Here is a 15948-nt window from a genome sequence, read left to right as displayed (position 1 = left end):
CCTGTGCATCCACTAGCTGATATCTTGAAGACTCCTCAACACCATTCATTCAGACTTGACATCTCCAATTCATCTATTGGCAAACTCACTATTGATGTCCCTCTTTGCAGCATGATCTGGATTGGTGCTTTCAAGACAGCACATCCAGGGTGGCTCACACTATCCCCTCTGTCTTCCAGTGGCCTTGGGTCCTGCACTCAGCAGGATGTCATCGTTAAGCAGCCATTCTACAGACCTTCCTCTCACACCGCTGCTGCTGGATCTAGCACCCTCAAGATTGCACATTATGCATTAGCAGATGAGCTCCAAAAGCTCTTAAATGAAAGTAATGTGTTGTACTGGGTGAAATCTCTCCTTAACTTTACTTACGAATATATTGATCACTGTATTGATGCAGCATTGAGTCCTCCATCTTTCCAAATACCCCATTTGCACTTTGTGGATGCAGGGATTGCTTTAGCATTTTCTCATCACTCGTTGAACACTCAGGGAACATCCAATCAAGCTCCCACAGCAGACATTAAGGTAGGGACATTTTCAGCAGTGTATCTCCTTGAGGAGCCAGTGACATTTGGTAGTCCTGGTAGTCAGATATTTGCAAAGTTTATCCATAACAAGGACTGTGAACCATCACTTGATGATGATGAATATGGCTATGACCTAGCCATCTTTCTTGCTTTCACTCAGCACATTCAGTATGTGAAGACAGACAGTTTAGCCTTTGTTTCTGATTATTAAGGCAGCACTGAGCTTTTGACTGATCCTCAAATATTGACCCACTGGTGTGTATATTTTCAGCTAGTATTAATTGCAACATTTGCTCATCACAGTTGCTTGTCTAGCTCAATTGGTAATGGAGACGACCTTTTTGGTGATGGAAACATCACAAGCATGGTAGATGACTTTGAGACAAAGCATGTTTGTAACTATTACTGCAAGTGGCCAGGATTTGGATTGGAGGTATATGCTTAGGAGACATATTTTGATGGACCTTGTAATACATGATACGAAAGTTTTGATAGACTGTGTCCACCTCTTCCCAGTCAGAAAATATACTTGTAAATAGCTTATTTATTTCAGTTCAAAGTGTACAGAGTCCTATTGCCATATATGTGTTTGTGACATGACTAAGTGAGTGTGGCTGTCCTGTCTTCCATACTGAATACATTCATGTATCATATGTGCTATTATCTCACCTAATCTTGTTGTGCCCCTGCTCCTTGAGAGGCCATTCTTATCCCATAATTGCCTCCTTATAGATCACAAACTTCAAATCTGCATCAACAAGTCTGCCAATTACAATCTCTTGAACCCCCCAGAATGCATAGAATGTGTACATATTCCCATTCCCTCACATTGTGATGTATTATGACTACATAAAGGTGTTATTGATGAACTTCAAACTGTTCTGACAATATGCCACAATGAACTCAACAACCATACAACATCATCAGTACTGGATGTTGCTTTAACCTTGCATCAACAAATTGATACACTTGCAGGGAATACCTACAACATCTAGATGCAGAAATGTGTCACAAATATGATGACCATTTCCCCAATGACATACCCCATATTGACCAATTGCCAACTGAAATTGTACACCACATCAGACTCAAGGACCCCAATGAAATCATACAATGCCAAAAATACAACATGCCCCATAAATATTATGAGGCCTGGGAGGCCTTACTCAATAAACATGTTGCAGCTGGATGACTCTGACCCAGTGTTCCTGATACCAAAGAAGGACCCCACAGCCCTACCACATTGGGTGAATGATTACTGAGTCCTGAATGCAAACATGATTCCAGACAATCATCCCCTGCCACACATCAATGAGATTCTATGTGACTGTGCCAAAGGAAAGATCTTTGGGAAAATAGACATGACTAACTCATTCTTTCAGACATGGGTCCATCCCACTGAACATGTTAAGAATGTGAAAATTGTCCTCAACATACTATGCAAAGCAAGCCTATTCTGCTTGCCTAAGAAAACATCTCTCTTTTGTACCTAGATCAACTTCCTCAGTCACTGCATCTCAGCCAATGGTATCAAAGCTGACACACCTAAAGTCAAGAAGATCTTAGACTGACCTATCCCAAAGAATGCAAGCAATGTCTACTCTTACCTTGGGCTGGTGTGATACTTGGAACAGTTCCTGCCAAACCTGGCTGACCATACATGGATCCTGACACCTTTGATAATGAAATCAGCAGACCTTCAATGGCCATGGTGGTCAAACACTCACCAAGTAGCTTTTGATGCTATCAAATGACTGGTCATTGGATGTGATTGTCTCACAATGATTGATCATGACAATATTGGTGACAACAAAATCTACATGACATGTGATGCCAGTGATTGGCAAACAGGCAGTGTGCTAAGTTTTGGCCTGACACCACAAACAGCATGACCTGTTGCCTTTAACTCAATACAACTACATGAAACTCAACTTAACTATCCAGTTCACAAAAATGAACTACTGGCAATTGTGCATGTACTCAGACAACATGGTAGCAGACACCCTCTCCTGCCTGCCACCTGAAATTTATGAGATCCCAATGTATGCATAGCAGACTATAAACCTACCTGCCAATCTACACAATGACATCAAATCAGGCTACAATATGGATGCTTGGTGCGTAAAATTGAGCAAATTGGTTGAATCACTACCAGGACTGCAACAATGTGATGATCTTCTCTACCTCAACAACTGCCTTGTTATCCCACAGATCACACACCTCATGGAAACAATATTCTGTTTGGCCCATGACGACCTCAGTCACTTTGGTCTTGATAAATCATATGCAGCCCTGTGGGAATCTTACTACTGGCTGAACATGAGATGAGAGCTCAAGGATACATACCAGCCTGCCCAAATGTGCAAGAAACAAAAGCAGAACAACAAAACCTCCAGGCCCTCTACACCCTCTGCCAGTACCAGACAGCCAAGGAGACTCTGTCTCCATCAACTTTATCAGACTGCTTCCCCTCAAACAAGGATATAATGGTATCATGACAATTACAGACTGACTCAGAGCCAACACATGCCTCATCCCTTGCCACATGAATATGAACATGGCTGAAATTGCAAACCTCTTCTTCAATCACTGGTACTGCAAAAATGGGCTGCCTCTCAATATCATCTCCAGCCATGACAAATGGTTTACCAGCAGATTCTTGAAAGCACTACACTGCCTAACAGGTATACATTTAAAGATGTTACAGTCAATGTACGCCCCTATTCACTCTCTCTTATCTTGTATTATGTCACATGCTGCATACCGCTGCTGCTAGACTTATCTCCGACTCATCTCATCTTTACCTTGTCTTATCTCTGACTCATGTTGTATTACACCACAATCACTATTGCTGTCACTAGGTGATCTATTGATGTTATCTCTGACTCGTCTTTGATTCCACACCTGCCCTAAAGTACCTACAGTTCCCTATATATAGTCTACCTTGTACGCTGTAGTTCTTCACTTAATCTTACTAGGTTTCACCTGGAACTTCCTTTGCTTAAGATCTCCAATCTAAAGTCATCTGAACATCAATATTCAAGTCAAGGACACTGTCATATGCCATTCTGGACTCTCAACTCTAAATCCGCTTCTCTGGATATCTGGATCTGAGATCTGGATCTGAGATCTGGATCTCAAATGATCTGATCTATCTTTATCTCCCTTCCAGAATCCAAACCCTATATCAGCGCCCAACTCCATTTAGACTGCCCCTGTCTCCGGACTCCGGTTAACCATGTTTTCCTTTTGATTATTGATCCATTACATACATTTCATTTCCGGTGTTCATTATTTGTGATCCGTCCTACTTACTAATAGACTCTGCATATGCTTCATACATAGCCTTTATGTTTGCTGACTGATTCCTATATGTCACCTACAGTATATAAACCTCCTGTAACTCTCAGAAATACTCCAGTTCGAATATCATCTTAGTTCCTGCTCATTCCTGTGTCCTCTGGACTCGAGATAAGTCTCTTGTCATATTCTGAGTCTTAGGATTGCATCCTAGACTACATTTCTGACTCTACCTTAAGGGTAGTCCATCCTCTGTTAGTTTCTAGTCTGGACTTCGTCCGGATTAGTCTTATCCACTTGCCCAGGTAACATCTGGACGTCTGTTGGATTTATCTCACATTTCAGATCTGGACATCCATTATCTGCCCTAGTCAAATCCTGGAAACTCCAGACGACTGTTCTAGCCCCCGGAAATTAAGGGCACATACTTGGGAAAGGGGCACAGCATACGAGCTGAGGCCAAGCCCTTGTGATCCAACCCCCTTGAGCATGCGACCTTAACAGACACTCTCCTTGTCTTGTCTTATGACCCTTACATTTATAAGGTCTTGAATCGACTCTAGCCATTGCTCTTATTGAGCTGCTATTGTTGCAACTATCCTAGTTTGTAACAAAAGATGTAAACAGCTTATCACCCACAGACAGATGGATTGAGCAAATGTACCAATAAGACCATCAACCAAACTATAAGATATTTCATTGATCATCATCAAAATGGTTGGGTAAATGCCCTACCACATGTCAGGTTCAACCTCATGTCTACAGTCAAAGCATTGACAGGCTACTCACACTTCCATTACACCTGGGGTGAATACCATGTACAATTCCACCACTAACAGCAGAAAAAGTTCATGACACACAGATAGACTTCCCCAATGACATTGTGAATGCATTGGAAGTAATCATCTCACTGAAAATGGATATCACAGACATGCACAATTCACTTCTGGCATCAAAAATCACATAAGCAAACATAGCACAACATCCTCAGAAGCAAAGAACCGCAGTTCAACATCAGCAATGATGTCTACCTGTCTACAGCACATTAACAGAGATGGGAGGCAGGTAGTGAAGTTCATGCCACAGTTCAATGGACCATACAAGATTGTATCTGCAAACCCTGAGTCATCAACTTACACTCTTGACCTGCCTGAACATACTAACATTCACCCAACTTTTCATGCATTGAAACTCAAACACCATGTCACAAACAATGTGGAACTCTACCTATCATGAGAAGTACAACATCCAGTGCCAATCATCACCCCAACGGGGGACAAAGAATGGGAAACTGAGAAGATACTAGACAGACGGCCATGTGGTCACAGATTCCAGTACCTTGTTCAATGGTGCAGATATAGTCCAGGGGCAGACATCTGGTTGTCCTATCAAGAACTCAAGAACAGTGACAGTCTTGAAGAATATAATGCCATGCTCAAGTCTTCAGAGGATGGGAGGGTGTAAGCCTGGTGCTTACTACATCAGTCATGTGTTTGTTTGGATCACTTATATCACTGCTTTGAGCCTTTTTTATTGTCAGACTTGAGTCTCTTACCTACTATCTGTTGTTATAGCAGGTACAACTGGACAATCAGTACACATACCTGCAACAGGAGATTCAGACTATCTGACTTTAGAATAGAATGAGTATACTATGGAATATGCTGAATAGAATTAATGCTCATTGCTCATCTCCTATTGAGAATAATATCAGTCATCTCTCATCTCTCACTCATATATCTCTTCATTAAGAGGTTATGAGCCCTGCCATGCACAAATAACATATTCTTATCAATATCAAAATAAGAGCTAATCTATCAAAATGTCTGATCAATCCTCTGCTGGATCTTCACTCTATTGAATCAAACATCTCAGCAAGAACAATTGGATCCCCTGGAGGATGAAAGTTCAAGCTATTCTTGGTGATAAAGGGCTTGAAGGCTATATAGATGGAACAAAGATCAAACTAGCTAGGGGCCAAAGCCCTGTATCAGCTGATAGACTTACCACTATAGCCAAATGGGAAGCTGAGGATCATAAGGTGAGGACCGTAATAGTGTTGCTTGTAAGCAACACACAGATGGTTCACCTTACAGGTGCCAATACTGCCAAGGAAATGTGGGACCAGCTGAAACTCATCAAAGAATCTCGAGGTCAGCAAGGTATCTACACCTGGAGGCATAAATTGTACCGAACCTTCACTTTGGAGACTAAAGATATTCCTACCCATATCATTGAGCTTAAGCAGATCCAGGAGAATCTCCATTTAATGGGGAGTGTGGTGCCAGATATGGATTTCTGCACCATCCTGATGGGTTCATTACCACCAAGCTGGGAGACATTCATTGTAACTCACCAAAGAACCCTACTATGATGTCACACAAGCTCACATTGATTCTTGAAGAAGACTGTTGTTGAAAAGAAAGAGAGATCAAATTCACTGAGAGTAAGATTGTGGTTCATGGAGCTAAAAAGTGAAAGTTCAGCAAGAAGAAAGAAGGGAATGTAAAGTGTAAGGTATGTAAAAAGAGTGGACATACCAAGGATGATTGTTGGCACAGGTCCAAGAAATGCTCCAACTGTGGTAAGACCAGACATGAGCCTATGGATGATGTGGCCTATATGGCCAGTACATCAAAACTTGCAGAGAATCTTACCAAAATAGCAGAAGATACTGAAAATGTAAATGTAGGAGGGGACAAATCAGAGAGACTTGCCTGGTATGACTGGTTTGCTGATTCTGGATCATCATCCCATATAACAAAGATTCAATCAGTATTGGCCAATTATGTGCCTCTTAAGGAGCACTGGTGTGAAGAAGAAATAGGTACTAGGCTGTTAGCAACTAGCACTACTTATCCTAAGAGGCACAAGTTAATAGATCAGCCCAAGAGGACTGCTATTGAACCACTTCCTTCAAATATGTGCGAGGGAAGCAAGTGAGCAAAGGAGTTAAAATCTATAGCAGCCTAAGAAACTAGAGTGCAGTGTAGGGAGTGAGATTCCTCCAGGCATAGATTGCCCATATTACAACTCATGACAATTGGTATAGCACATAACTCACTAGCTATGACTTTCCCACAAAACACGCCAGAGGTGCAACACTTTCCTGCACTATGCAACACATTCCTGTGTACACACTTAGCACGCTCTTCCTGTGCTCAGTCGCCTTATGTCGCGCAGCATCTGGGAGCATCCATCCATCATCCAACCAGTTCCCTAGTGAGTCCTTTCTTGTTTATTCTCATTATCAGACCATATTTAGTATTTGTATGACATTATTTTGTCATGGACCCTTACTTACATCACTTACATACTTAGAGCACTCCCTATTCACTTCTGAGCCCTGGGAGTGCGCCTAGGCACAGCTTACCTGTTGCCTAGGAAGTTTTCAGAGATAGATCTACCACCACCATCTAGAAGACACGAACCACAACTATGTCAGTAGTCATCTAGCAGTCAGAATTATCATGAGTTAGCATCATAGTCATCGCCCTAGTCCCCAGCAGCAGTCCATTATCATCACCAGTCATCACTCAGCAGTCTTAGTTCACACCTTCACACCTTCTACCAGTCTATTATACGTCTGTGCACAGCATGCACTGTCATGCATGGTATGTGATTCATACCATGACATATACATAACAGGAGTGATAAGGAAGGTATAACACACCAGACTGATCCCTATCACCAAGTTATCCCATCATTTTTCCTTATTGTTTAGCTAGTTCTTCACTTTCAGATTTCACTTCTATTTTTTTCTCTTTCTACTTTTACTTAGGCATATTCAGCCACCACATTTGTCTCATGAGTTACCAAGCATGTTTGTAAGCATGTCATGTGACTGGGAAAACACTCTGATTTGTAAGGATTCAAGTTGACTCATCATGTTTGGTCATGATTCATCATGCTTTGTAAGACTTGCAACTGTATTTATAAATCCACTTAGTAATAAGGCTGATTCAGCACACCCATAGGCTTGGTTTGTAAGCACAAATCTTACCAATCCATGTGATGACTCATGCCACTTTTCTTTATGCTTTGTAAGATTTCACTTTATTTAGTATCTACTTAGTAAACAAGCTGACTCAACACAAGTTTGTAAGCACATTCTTACCAATCATTGTGAAGAATCATGCTTAGTAAGATGATCTCCAAAAAGGTATATAAGGAGCTCATTTTACACCTACGAAAATAGACTTCCCACTTTCACTCTTTATCTCAAACTGTGTGAGAACATTTAAGATTTAAGTGCAGGCCATTTGGTAGCCTTGAAGTAAGACTAAGAAACATCTATTCAGGTTATATACTACCTTACAGGGGTTGACTATATAACTAACAGTACAGCTGACTAAGCTAAAGCTTCATCTACACTACTTTCTTCTCTCTTTTCCAGGAAGGGACACATGATTCACAAGCACACAAAGTGCTACACATTCAAAGTTCACATGCAGTACTCCAGACTACTAGTTGCTTTTAGACCAAGGAAACAAGAAGAGGATAATTGAAACATATCCCTCCCAAGAAATCACACATTATCTACCATGAAAACTAGAAAAGTTGTAGACCGTGTACTTAAGGACTGGCAAGAAGTCTTATCCTGTATAGTTGTGTTGTCACTATATATGTGTTGTACATAAGACCCTTAAGTAGTAGGACAGCACCTTATTCCCACACTTTGTGCTCCTATGCACTCTGTATTCCTGTGCTTCACCAGAGTTGACCTGGTGTCACCCAGTGGATCTTGCTTTCCTTGCTTCCCTTAAGGGTCAAACACATCGCTTGGTGCACTGCAACCAATATTTAGAGAGTCAGTAGCCTTTCCTCTCACCTCAGAGTGAGAGGCCTCTTTCTTTCTATAGCTCTGCAAGCCCAGCAGAGTTGTTGAACCTTCAGCAGGCTGTATGTATACCTTTGAGTTCCTATGTCAAAGAATCAACCATGAGTGCAGGCAAAAATCAACCAGTGTTAGTATCATGAGCGTGGGATGAATACTAGAGGATACATGCAAGCACAGCAAATGCCAGATACTGGTGCAGTAGATGTAATGCTGTGGATAACACAACTTGGCTAGATAGTTGTTAGAATACCTAGCCAATATATGTCTACTAGTCCTGCCTAGCTGCTACACTTGCAAGCAAGAATGTTCGACCCGAGGGATCTGCTGTCTAGTCAAGTTCAATAATCAGTACTATGCAAAGGGTCAAAAGTTCGAAGGTCAGAGATCAAGTCCAAAGGTATGGGATGAAGTCTGATGCGTGGGAAATCAGGTCCACAGGTGCTGTTACAGTACCCCACTCTTTTTCCATCATCACTGCAGACTCCTATATGGCTGTACTTCTAACACTTCCTTTTCACTGCATTGTTTCCTCATGGTCTCCCTTATCTTTGACTCATACCTTTGTTTTACCATGAACCTTCCTTTCTTAGTAGTTGTTACCCTTTGCCCAGCCTGGTCTGTGCATGATTCCCTTATGTATATAAACCCTAGTTACCACTTGTATTTTCTCTAACTTGAATCTACTTGGTTCTCCTTGATACTCAAACTCTAGCTCCTTGGGAAGGAGGCTAGCCATTGTCCCATTTGAACCTTAGATCCTGTGGGAGTCTAAGTGATCGCTCCTGAGGGAGGTGTTGACTTGATAAGGCTTAGTCCTTGATCAACCTTGATCTTGACTCCTTTATTGGAACAACACTCTATCCGAGTTCATAACAGGTGCGGAGATGTGGAGATGGTGGGAGAGTAAGGGAAAGGGAGGGAATGCATCAGGACTAGCTTGGAGATGTTAGGGAAGGTCAAGTGAATGAGTGACACTCATGTCAGGTCAAGGAGAGCAGGTAAACAGGTATATTGGCAAAGGGTAACTCTAAGGACAGGTATGGGGTGACCAGTATCAGGGATTTCTCCCTCCTACTGTTACGGCGAACCGTATGTCGACTAGGATAGGCGCGACAACAGGTACTCGATAAGAGTTACGCCTGAAGTCGGATCGTGTCCTCACAAATGTAAGGTTCTTTAAGACAAACCGAAGAGAGTGTCTTCAGTCTGAATATCGGTTATATGATGACTTAGGATTGGAGGTCCTAAGCGAAGGATAATGCAGGTAAAACCTAGTAGATTAAAGTGAAGTCTAACTAAGTACATGGCCATGCTTATATAGGCGTAGGTGGTTTAGGGCAGGTACACATACGTCATCGTCCGAGTCAGAGATAAGAAGTATGAGTCAGCTAGTGACATCATCGACCGAGTCATAGATAAGAGACATGAGTCATCAGAGATAAGAGATATGAGTCAGCTAGTGACGTCATCGACCGAGTCATAGATAAGGGACATGAGTCAGCTAGTGGCGGTGCATGGCGGCCATGCTGTAATACAGATATGGAAAGATATCAGCCTAATGATGGCACAGGCAAGTGCGGTCATGGCATAGTACACGAATGGAAGTTAAGAGAAAAGAGATAGGGGTAACCACGGTTGTAACATTACCCCTCGTTTAGCGATGAAGTCACTGACTTCACATATCTTGGTTAGCCCAGTAGATGGGGTCTGTGTCGTAGTTGGAGTGAAGAAGGTCGTCTTGTTCTTCCGTAATGGTGGATTGCGCCAAGTGCTCTCTGTGAGCGATGGCATCTTGCTCGATCTCCCAGCGAGCAAGTGCATCGTAGAAACTGACGTCAGTCCATACCAACGGAATAACCGCTTCCCCTTTCAATTCTCTGCAAAAGACTGACAAGTGGCCTGGTGCGTATTCTTTGCACACTCTACAATAGTATGCAGGGCAGTTCTTGTGGCGGTGGCCAGCAGTGTGACAGTTACGACATACGATGTTATCGACCGGCGATGTTTTTACGACTGTGACTGATGAAGACTGATTTGGGGGAGACGGTGACCGTGATCGTTTGAGCGGCGCTTTAGTGGGTGAGACGGAGGCAGCTCATTTGGCAGCGAGACAGGAGGATCTACATTTAAGCGGGAGTCGTCGCGTGGTACGTATGATTGGGTCAGGCGAAGGAGAAGCCGGTACGTCAAGTACGGCAATAGGAGGGATATTATCATCCTGATGCTCCACAGTAGTTGTAACAGGAACTGGCAGTGGTACGGGGACGACGACATGGGGTGATGGTGGCCTCGCGACAGGATTGAGGGCAATCCGCTCAGTGACGATGTGGATGGCTTCTCTGATAGCATCTCTGGTATCTTCTGGTAGAAGGTGGATTGCGGTGTTGTGAATGCGTATGTGAAGGTGACGAAAAATAGTTTGATGACGCTCATCATCAAGCAGAGCGGCGGTGCAATCGATAAGACTGGCATCCCTGATAATGCAGATTATAAGGCCGCTAGAGATTGCTCCTCTTTCCCCAAGGAGGCGGTCTATCTCAATAGCGTACTGCTGAGAGGTGATAGCGGATTCAAATAGGGCACTGGTCTCGACCTGGTCAATAATGGAAAAGTAGTCGGTGAGAGTCGAGTCGTCGGTGAGGGTTAGGGTGGAATCAGAGGTAGGTGGCGAAGTTACGGGGGGGGAGGCGTGTTGCGCAAGGTTGGCGGCAGTGGCGTTCTGGTAGTCAAGGAGTGTCAACGGGTGGGCGTTTCCTTCAGCGACGGTGTTCATGGCAGCGGTGAGCTCTTCGATGCGGAGGATACAAAGGCATAGTCGTTCAATGTGGGACATTGTTGGGAAGTTTATAACCCATGGGTCCTTTTATAGATAGCAAGGATGTCGGAGGCATTACTGAGGTTTTCTTCAGGGACCCACTCATTGCTAGCGGACGAATACCCTTTCCACGATAAGAGATAGCGCCTTCGTTTACCCATTCCTTTGTGCGATAAGATCGCATCAATTTCATATTCTTCTTCGTTATCGATGATGTCAGGTGGTGGGTCATGGAAGTTCGGTCCATGGACCTCTGTTTTGCGATAGGCTGATAACTCAGAAGCGTGGAACGTGGGGTGAACTTTCCATTGAGGCGGTAGTCGGAGTGTGAATGTGATAGGGGACAGGATGGCGGTGATTGGGAATGGACCATATCGCTTAGGGGCGAGCTTTCGCGAAGGTAGCTGCGTGATCAGATTCTTCCCGGATAGCCAAACCTTATCTCCAACCTTCCAAGGGTGATACTTCTGTCCGTGAGTTCTTTCTGCCATACGCTGCATCGCAAGGTTGTGACAGGAGAGTGCTTCTTCTCTGGATTTCTGGAGCGAACGGAGTCTGTCTGCTGCTGCGGGAACAGTGGAGTTGGGGAGGACGTGTGGAAGGGCTCGTGGTTCGTATCCCATCATTAGGAAGAATGGTGATGCGTTGCGGGAGTCGTGTTTTCAGTGATTATGCACAAATTCCGCCATAGGGAGTTGTTCTACCCAATTTTCGGGGTTGTTTCGACAATAGATTCGGAGATATGTTTCCAATTCTTGATTGAGCCGTTCGGTCTGACCGTCAGTCTGAGGATGGTAGGCAGTTGATGCTGCTACGTCGTATTTCAGAAGTTTGGCAAGGGCTTGAGAGAACTTGGATATGAATTGCGGGCCATGATCGGAGATGACTTTTTCGTGTAGGCCGAATCATCAGTACACGTATTTGAAGAATTTGTTGGCGACCCCTTCAGAGGTGATGGTTTTGGTACATGGGATGAGAATTACCCCCTTCATAAGGCCATGGTCGACCACGACCATGACGGAATCAAACCCAGCACACGGGGGCAGGTTGGTGATGAGATCAACGGAAACCTGAGCGAAGGGAGTCGCGGCGACGGAAGGAATGGGGACAAGGGGGGGCGTCGTCGGATGGGTGTCAGATTTCATCTGCTGACAAAGGGCACAGCCTTCAATGTATTTACGGATGTAGGTACCCATGGTGGGCCACCAGAAGTCACGTTTGACCAATTCTTCAGTTTTAAAACGTCCCGGGTGACCAGCGGTGGGGTGGTCATGACATCATTCTAAAATAAGGCGTCGTCCAGCGGGACGAACGTAGGCGTGGTCCTTGTAATAGAGAATATCGTCGTTGATTTTCCAATCTGTAAGGGCAGATTTCATAGGAGGAAGAGACATGCCATCCAGTGCATCGGAGGCGGCGGTGAAGATGGGGTCAGGGTCGGAGGGATCAGGGTTCACAAGGGTGGTCATGAGTTCAACATCAAGAAGTCGAACAAACATGGAGTCTGGGAGGAGAGTTTCGTTGATATTGTCTTCGGTGGAATCTGACCCATGGTCGGGGCGGCGGGAAAGGGCATCGGGGGCGACAAGTTTAGTCCCCGCAACATGGTGGAGCTCAATGTCATAGCATGACAAAATTAACTGCCATCGAGCTTGTCGGTGGGTTAACTTCTGGGCCGTCCTAAAATATAGGAGGTTCTTGTGGTCGGTGAAAACGATGATGGGATGGGGATTTCCTTCTAAGTAATGACGCCATTCAGTCAATGTGCGAATAACCGCAAGAAGTTCATGATCAAAGATCTGGTAGTTTCGTTCTGCGGGATTCAGCGTCTGGGACAAATATCCACATGGGTGATAGACTCCATTATCATCGGTCTGGAGTAGCACCACACCAGTGGCGACTAGGGATGCATCGGTGGCGACTGCGAACTGTTTGGAAGGGTCGGGGTTATGAAGGACTGGTTGCTTTAAGAAGCATTCCTTCAGTTCTGAGAATGCGGATGCGCATTGTTCCGTCCAAAAGAACTTAACGTCCTTCTTGGTGAGGTCGATTAACGGTCTGGCGATGTCAGAATAATGGGAGATGAAGTTTCGGTAGAAGTTGCAGAAGCCCAGAAATGACCGAACTTCTTTCACTGTGGTGGGAACAGGCCAATCTCGAATACCGCTAGTCTTAGCGTCATCCATTGCTACGCATCCAGGGCGGATGATCATCCCGAGGTATTCTACCTCCTGGGCGTCAAACGTGCACTTTTCAGGTTTGAGGAACAGCCGTTCCTGCCGAATCCTTTCAAGAACACGCCGAGTTCGTTCACGGTGGGAAGTGAGGTCGTTTGAGAAAATCAGGATATCGTCCATGTATATGACGAGCCATCCTTCATTAATCTCCTGCTGGAACATTCTATTCATGTATGCCTGGAAGGTGGCTGGCGAGTTGCAAAGACCAAAGAACATAACATTTGGTTCAAAGAGACCGTACTCCGTGGTAAAGGCGGCTTTCCATCGATCCTCGGGGTGAATACGGATGTTATTATATCCTGAACGGACGTCCATCTTGGTGAAGTACTTGGCACCGTGTAATCGCGCAATCAAAGAGAGCGGTAGCGGAAGGGGATAGGTGTTCTTGACCGTCCATTCATTGATATATCGGTAGTCCTGACAGGGACGAAGGTCTCCACTTTTCTTTCCTACAAAGAAGAATCCGCTAGCCTGTGGAGACTTAGATTCGGAAATGAATTCCTTTTTCACGTTTTCGTCGATAAATGCTTTGACCGCCGCGCGTTCCTTTTCCGATAGTGGGTATACTTTTGACGTCTTTGGAATAAAACCGGGTTTTGTTTCTATTCGGTGGTCTATCCCAGGTCGTTCTGGAGGTAACTGGTTTAAACCATCCTTTGCGAAGATGTTGGCGAAGTCGTGAAGGTACGAGGGAACGAGTTCTTCAAAAGACTTCTTCTTCTGCTCGAGCCCAGCAGCTAATGCAAACTGTTGTGCTTTGTTACTGGTTTTAACGTATTCAGGGGGCTGTGTCAGAGGTGTAACCGTGGTTCATTGTTCCGTGATGCTGGTCCCATCTTTTGTTAATGGGGTGTCTAGGGAGACATTGGTGATTACCCGGAGTTCAGAGGTATCGGCGGGATATTCGACCAGGAACTCGTTGTCTTCAAGATGGTATGTGGAGATCTCCCGCACCGTTGGTGCGTAATCCATTGTCCATACATCCTCCTTAGTGTTGAATGAGTCGTCATCATCGTTGGGGATAGGATCAAGGTTAGGCAGTGGTGATGGGGTTTCTTCATCTGGGATTTCTTCGATGGTGGCTCGAGGCACTGGTTCTGTGAAGGTTGTCTTGACTGGTGAAGGAGGCGCCTTTGGCAGCACTACAACTGGAATTGGTTCTGTGCTTTTATTTTTCTGAAATAGTGGGGGGAGGCCGTTCTTCTTGCGCTCGTGATCCACTTCTTCTTCTATCTGATCACTCTTCTCCATGCGAGAGAGTTCTAGTGTTTCCGCTTTCCATCGAATTACCGGATCCATAGCGCGCAGCCAGGGGATCCCAAGTAGGATCTGATCACGTCGGCCAAGCCGTGTGATGTTAAACTTTCCGATCATTGATCGGTTATCGATCTTGACGATGAGGACGCAGTATTGAGTAATAGCGCCTCCTTTCACGTAGCTTCCATCCGCAGTAGTAACTCGGAATGGCTTCAAGAGTTTGTGGGTGCGAATTCCATGGGTCTTGACAAACTCTTCAGAGATGAAAGTTCCGGCAGCGCCGGAGTCCACAACAGCTGTTGTGTCAACGGTTTTTAGACGAGTCTTGGAGATGAGGGAGATGGGAACGCGAAGTTCCTTTCTTATTCCAATACTTTGTACAAGTCTTATAGGTACATCGGAAGATACTGACGTCGATCCAGTCTTCCACATTAAAAATCCTCGGTGAGGCGACAGATCGTTGTATCTTCTTCTTCTTCGCTGTCACTTATTTCTTCTCTGCGAACAGGGATCTTCTTCTTCTGCGGGCACGCTCTAGTGAGGTGGCCTTTCTGGTGACACGTGAAGCATAATCCACGCTTCATATGGTCACTTCTCTCGGCTTCAGTGAGCCTGTCTACCTCCATCGCGTTTGGGTTGTGTCAGTTGATGGAGGGTCTGGGTACATAGCACTGTCCTGAGGGTTTGGTGGTAGTACGATGGTTGGATCGGAATGCAACACCCCTCTGGTAGTTGCTATCAAGTCTGATGACTGCAGCGATATACTTGTCGAAGTCTGTTGGGATGGTTTCCATCTGAAAGACGGAACTAACGATTCCCTTCTTCAATCCGTCGTTGAGGAACGTGATGAGGACGGCGTCTTGCTTGACACCAGCTTGTGTGGCCAGGGTTTTGAAACTGGCAATGTAGGATGTGAGATCTCCTGTCTGTCTCAATGTCCTAAGCTTGGTCATAGCGGTGCCGACAGCGTCG

At 44.7% G+C, this 15948-nt stretch overlaps 2 protein-coding genes across 2 annotated transcripts; both read left to right on the top strand.

Moving 5' to 3' along the window:
- Positions 1-111: 111 nt before the first annotated feature.
- BJ212DRAFT_1274902 (uncharacterized protein) lies at positions 112-738 on the top strand (the record flags this gene model as incomplete). Its single annotated transcript, XM_041331183.1, has 1 exon — positions 112-738. The coding sequence occupies one exon, from the start codon at positions 112-114 to the stop codon at positions 736-738; it is 627 nt and encodes a 208-aa protein (XP_041191681.1).
- A 4337-nt stretch (positions 739-5075) lies between these two features.
- BJ212DRAFT_1274889 (uncharacterized protein) lies at positions 5076-5291 on the top strand (the record flags this gene model as incomplete). The annotated part of the gene is made up of 1 exon (XM_041331182.1): positions 5076-5291. A coding segment is annotated over one exon (216 nt), but the record flags the coding sequence as incomplete, so codon positions are not given.
- Between the last annotated feature and the right edge of the window lie 10657 nt (positions 5292-15948).

This window comes from Suillus subaureus (genome assembly GCF_016647635.1).
Source record: "Suillus subaureus strain MN1 chromosome Unknown BJ212scaffold_22, whole genome shotgun sequence".
NCBI lineage: Eukaryota > Fungi > Basidiomycota > Agaricomycetes > Boletales > Suillaceae > Suillus > Suillus subaureus.
This window is presented reverse-complemented; position numbering and strand designations above follow the sequence as displayed.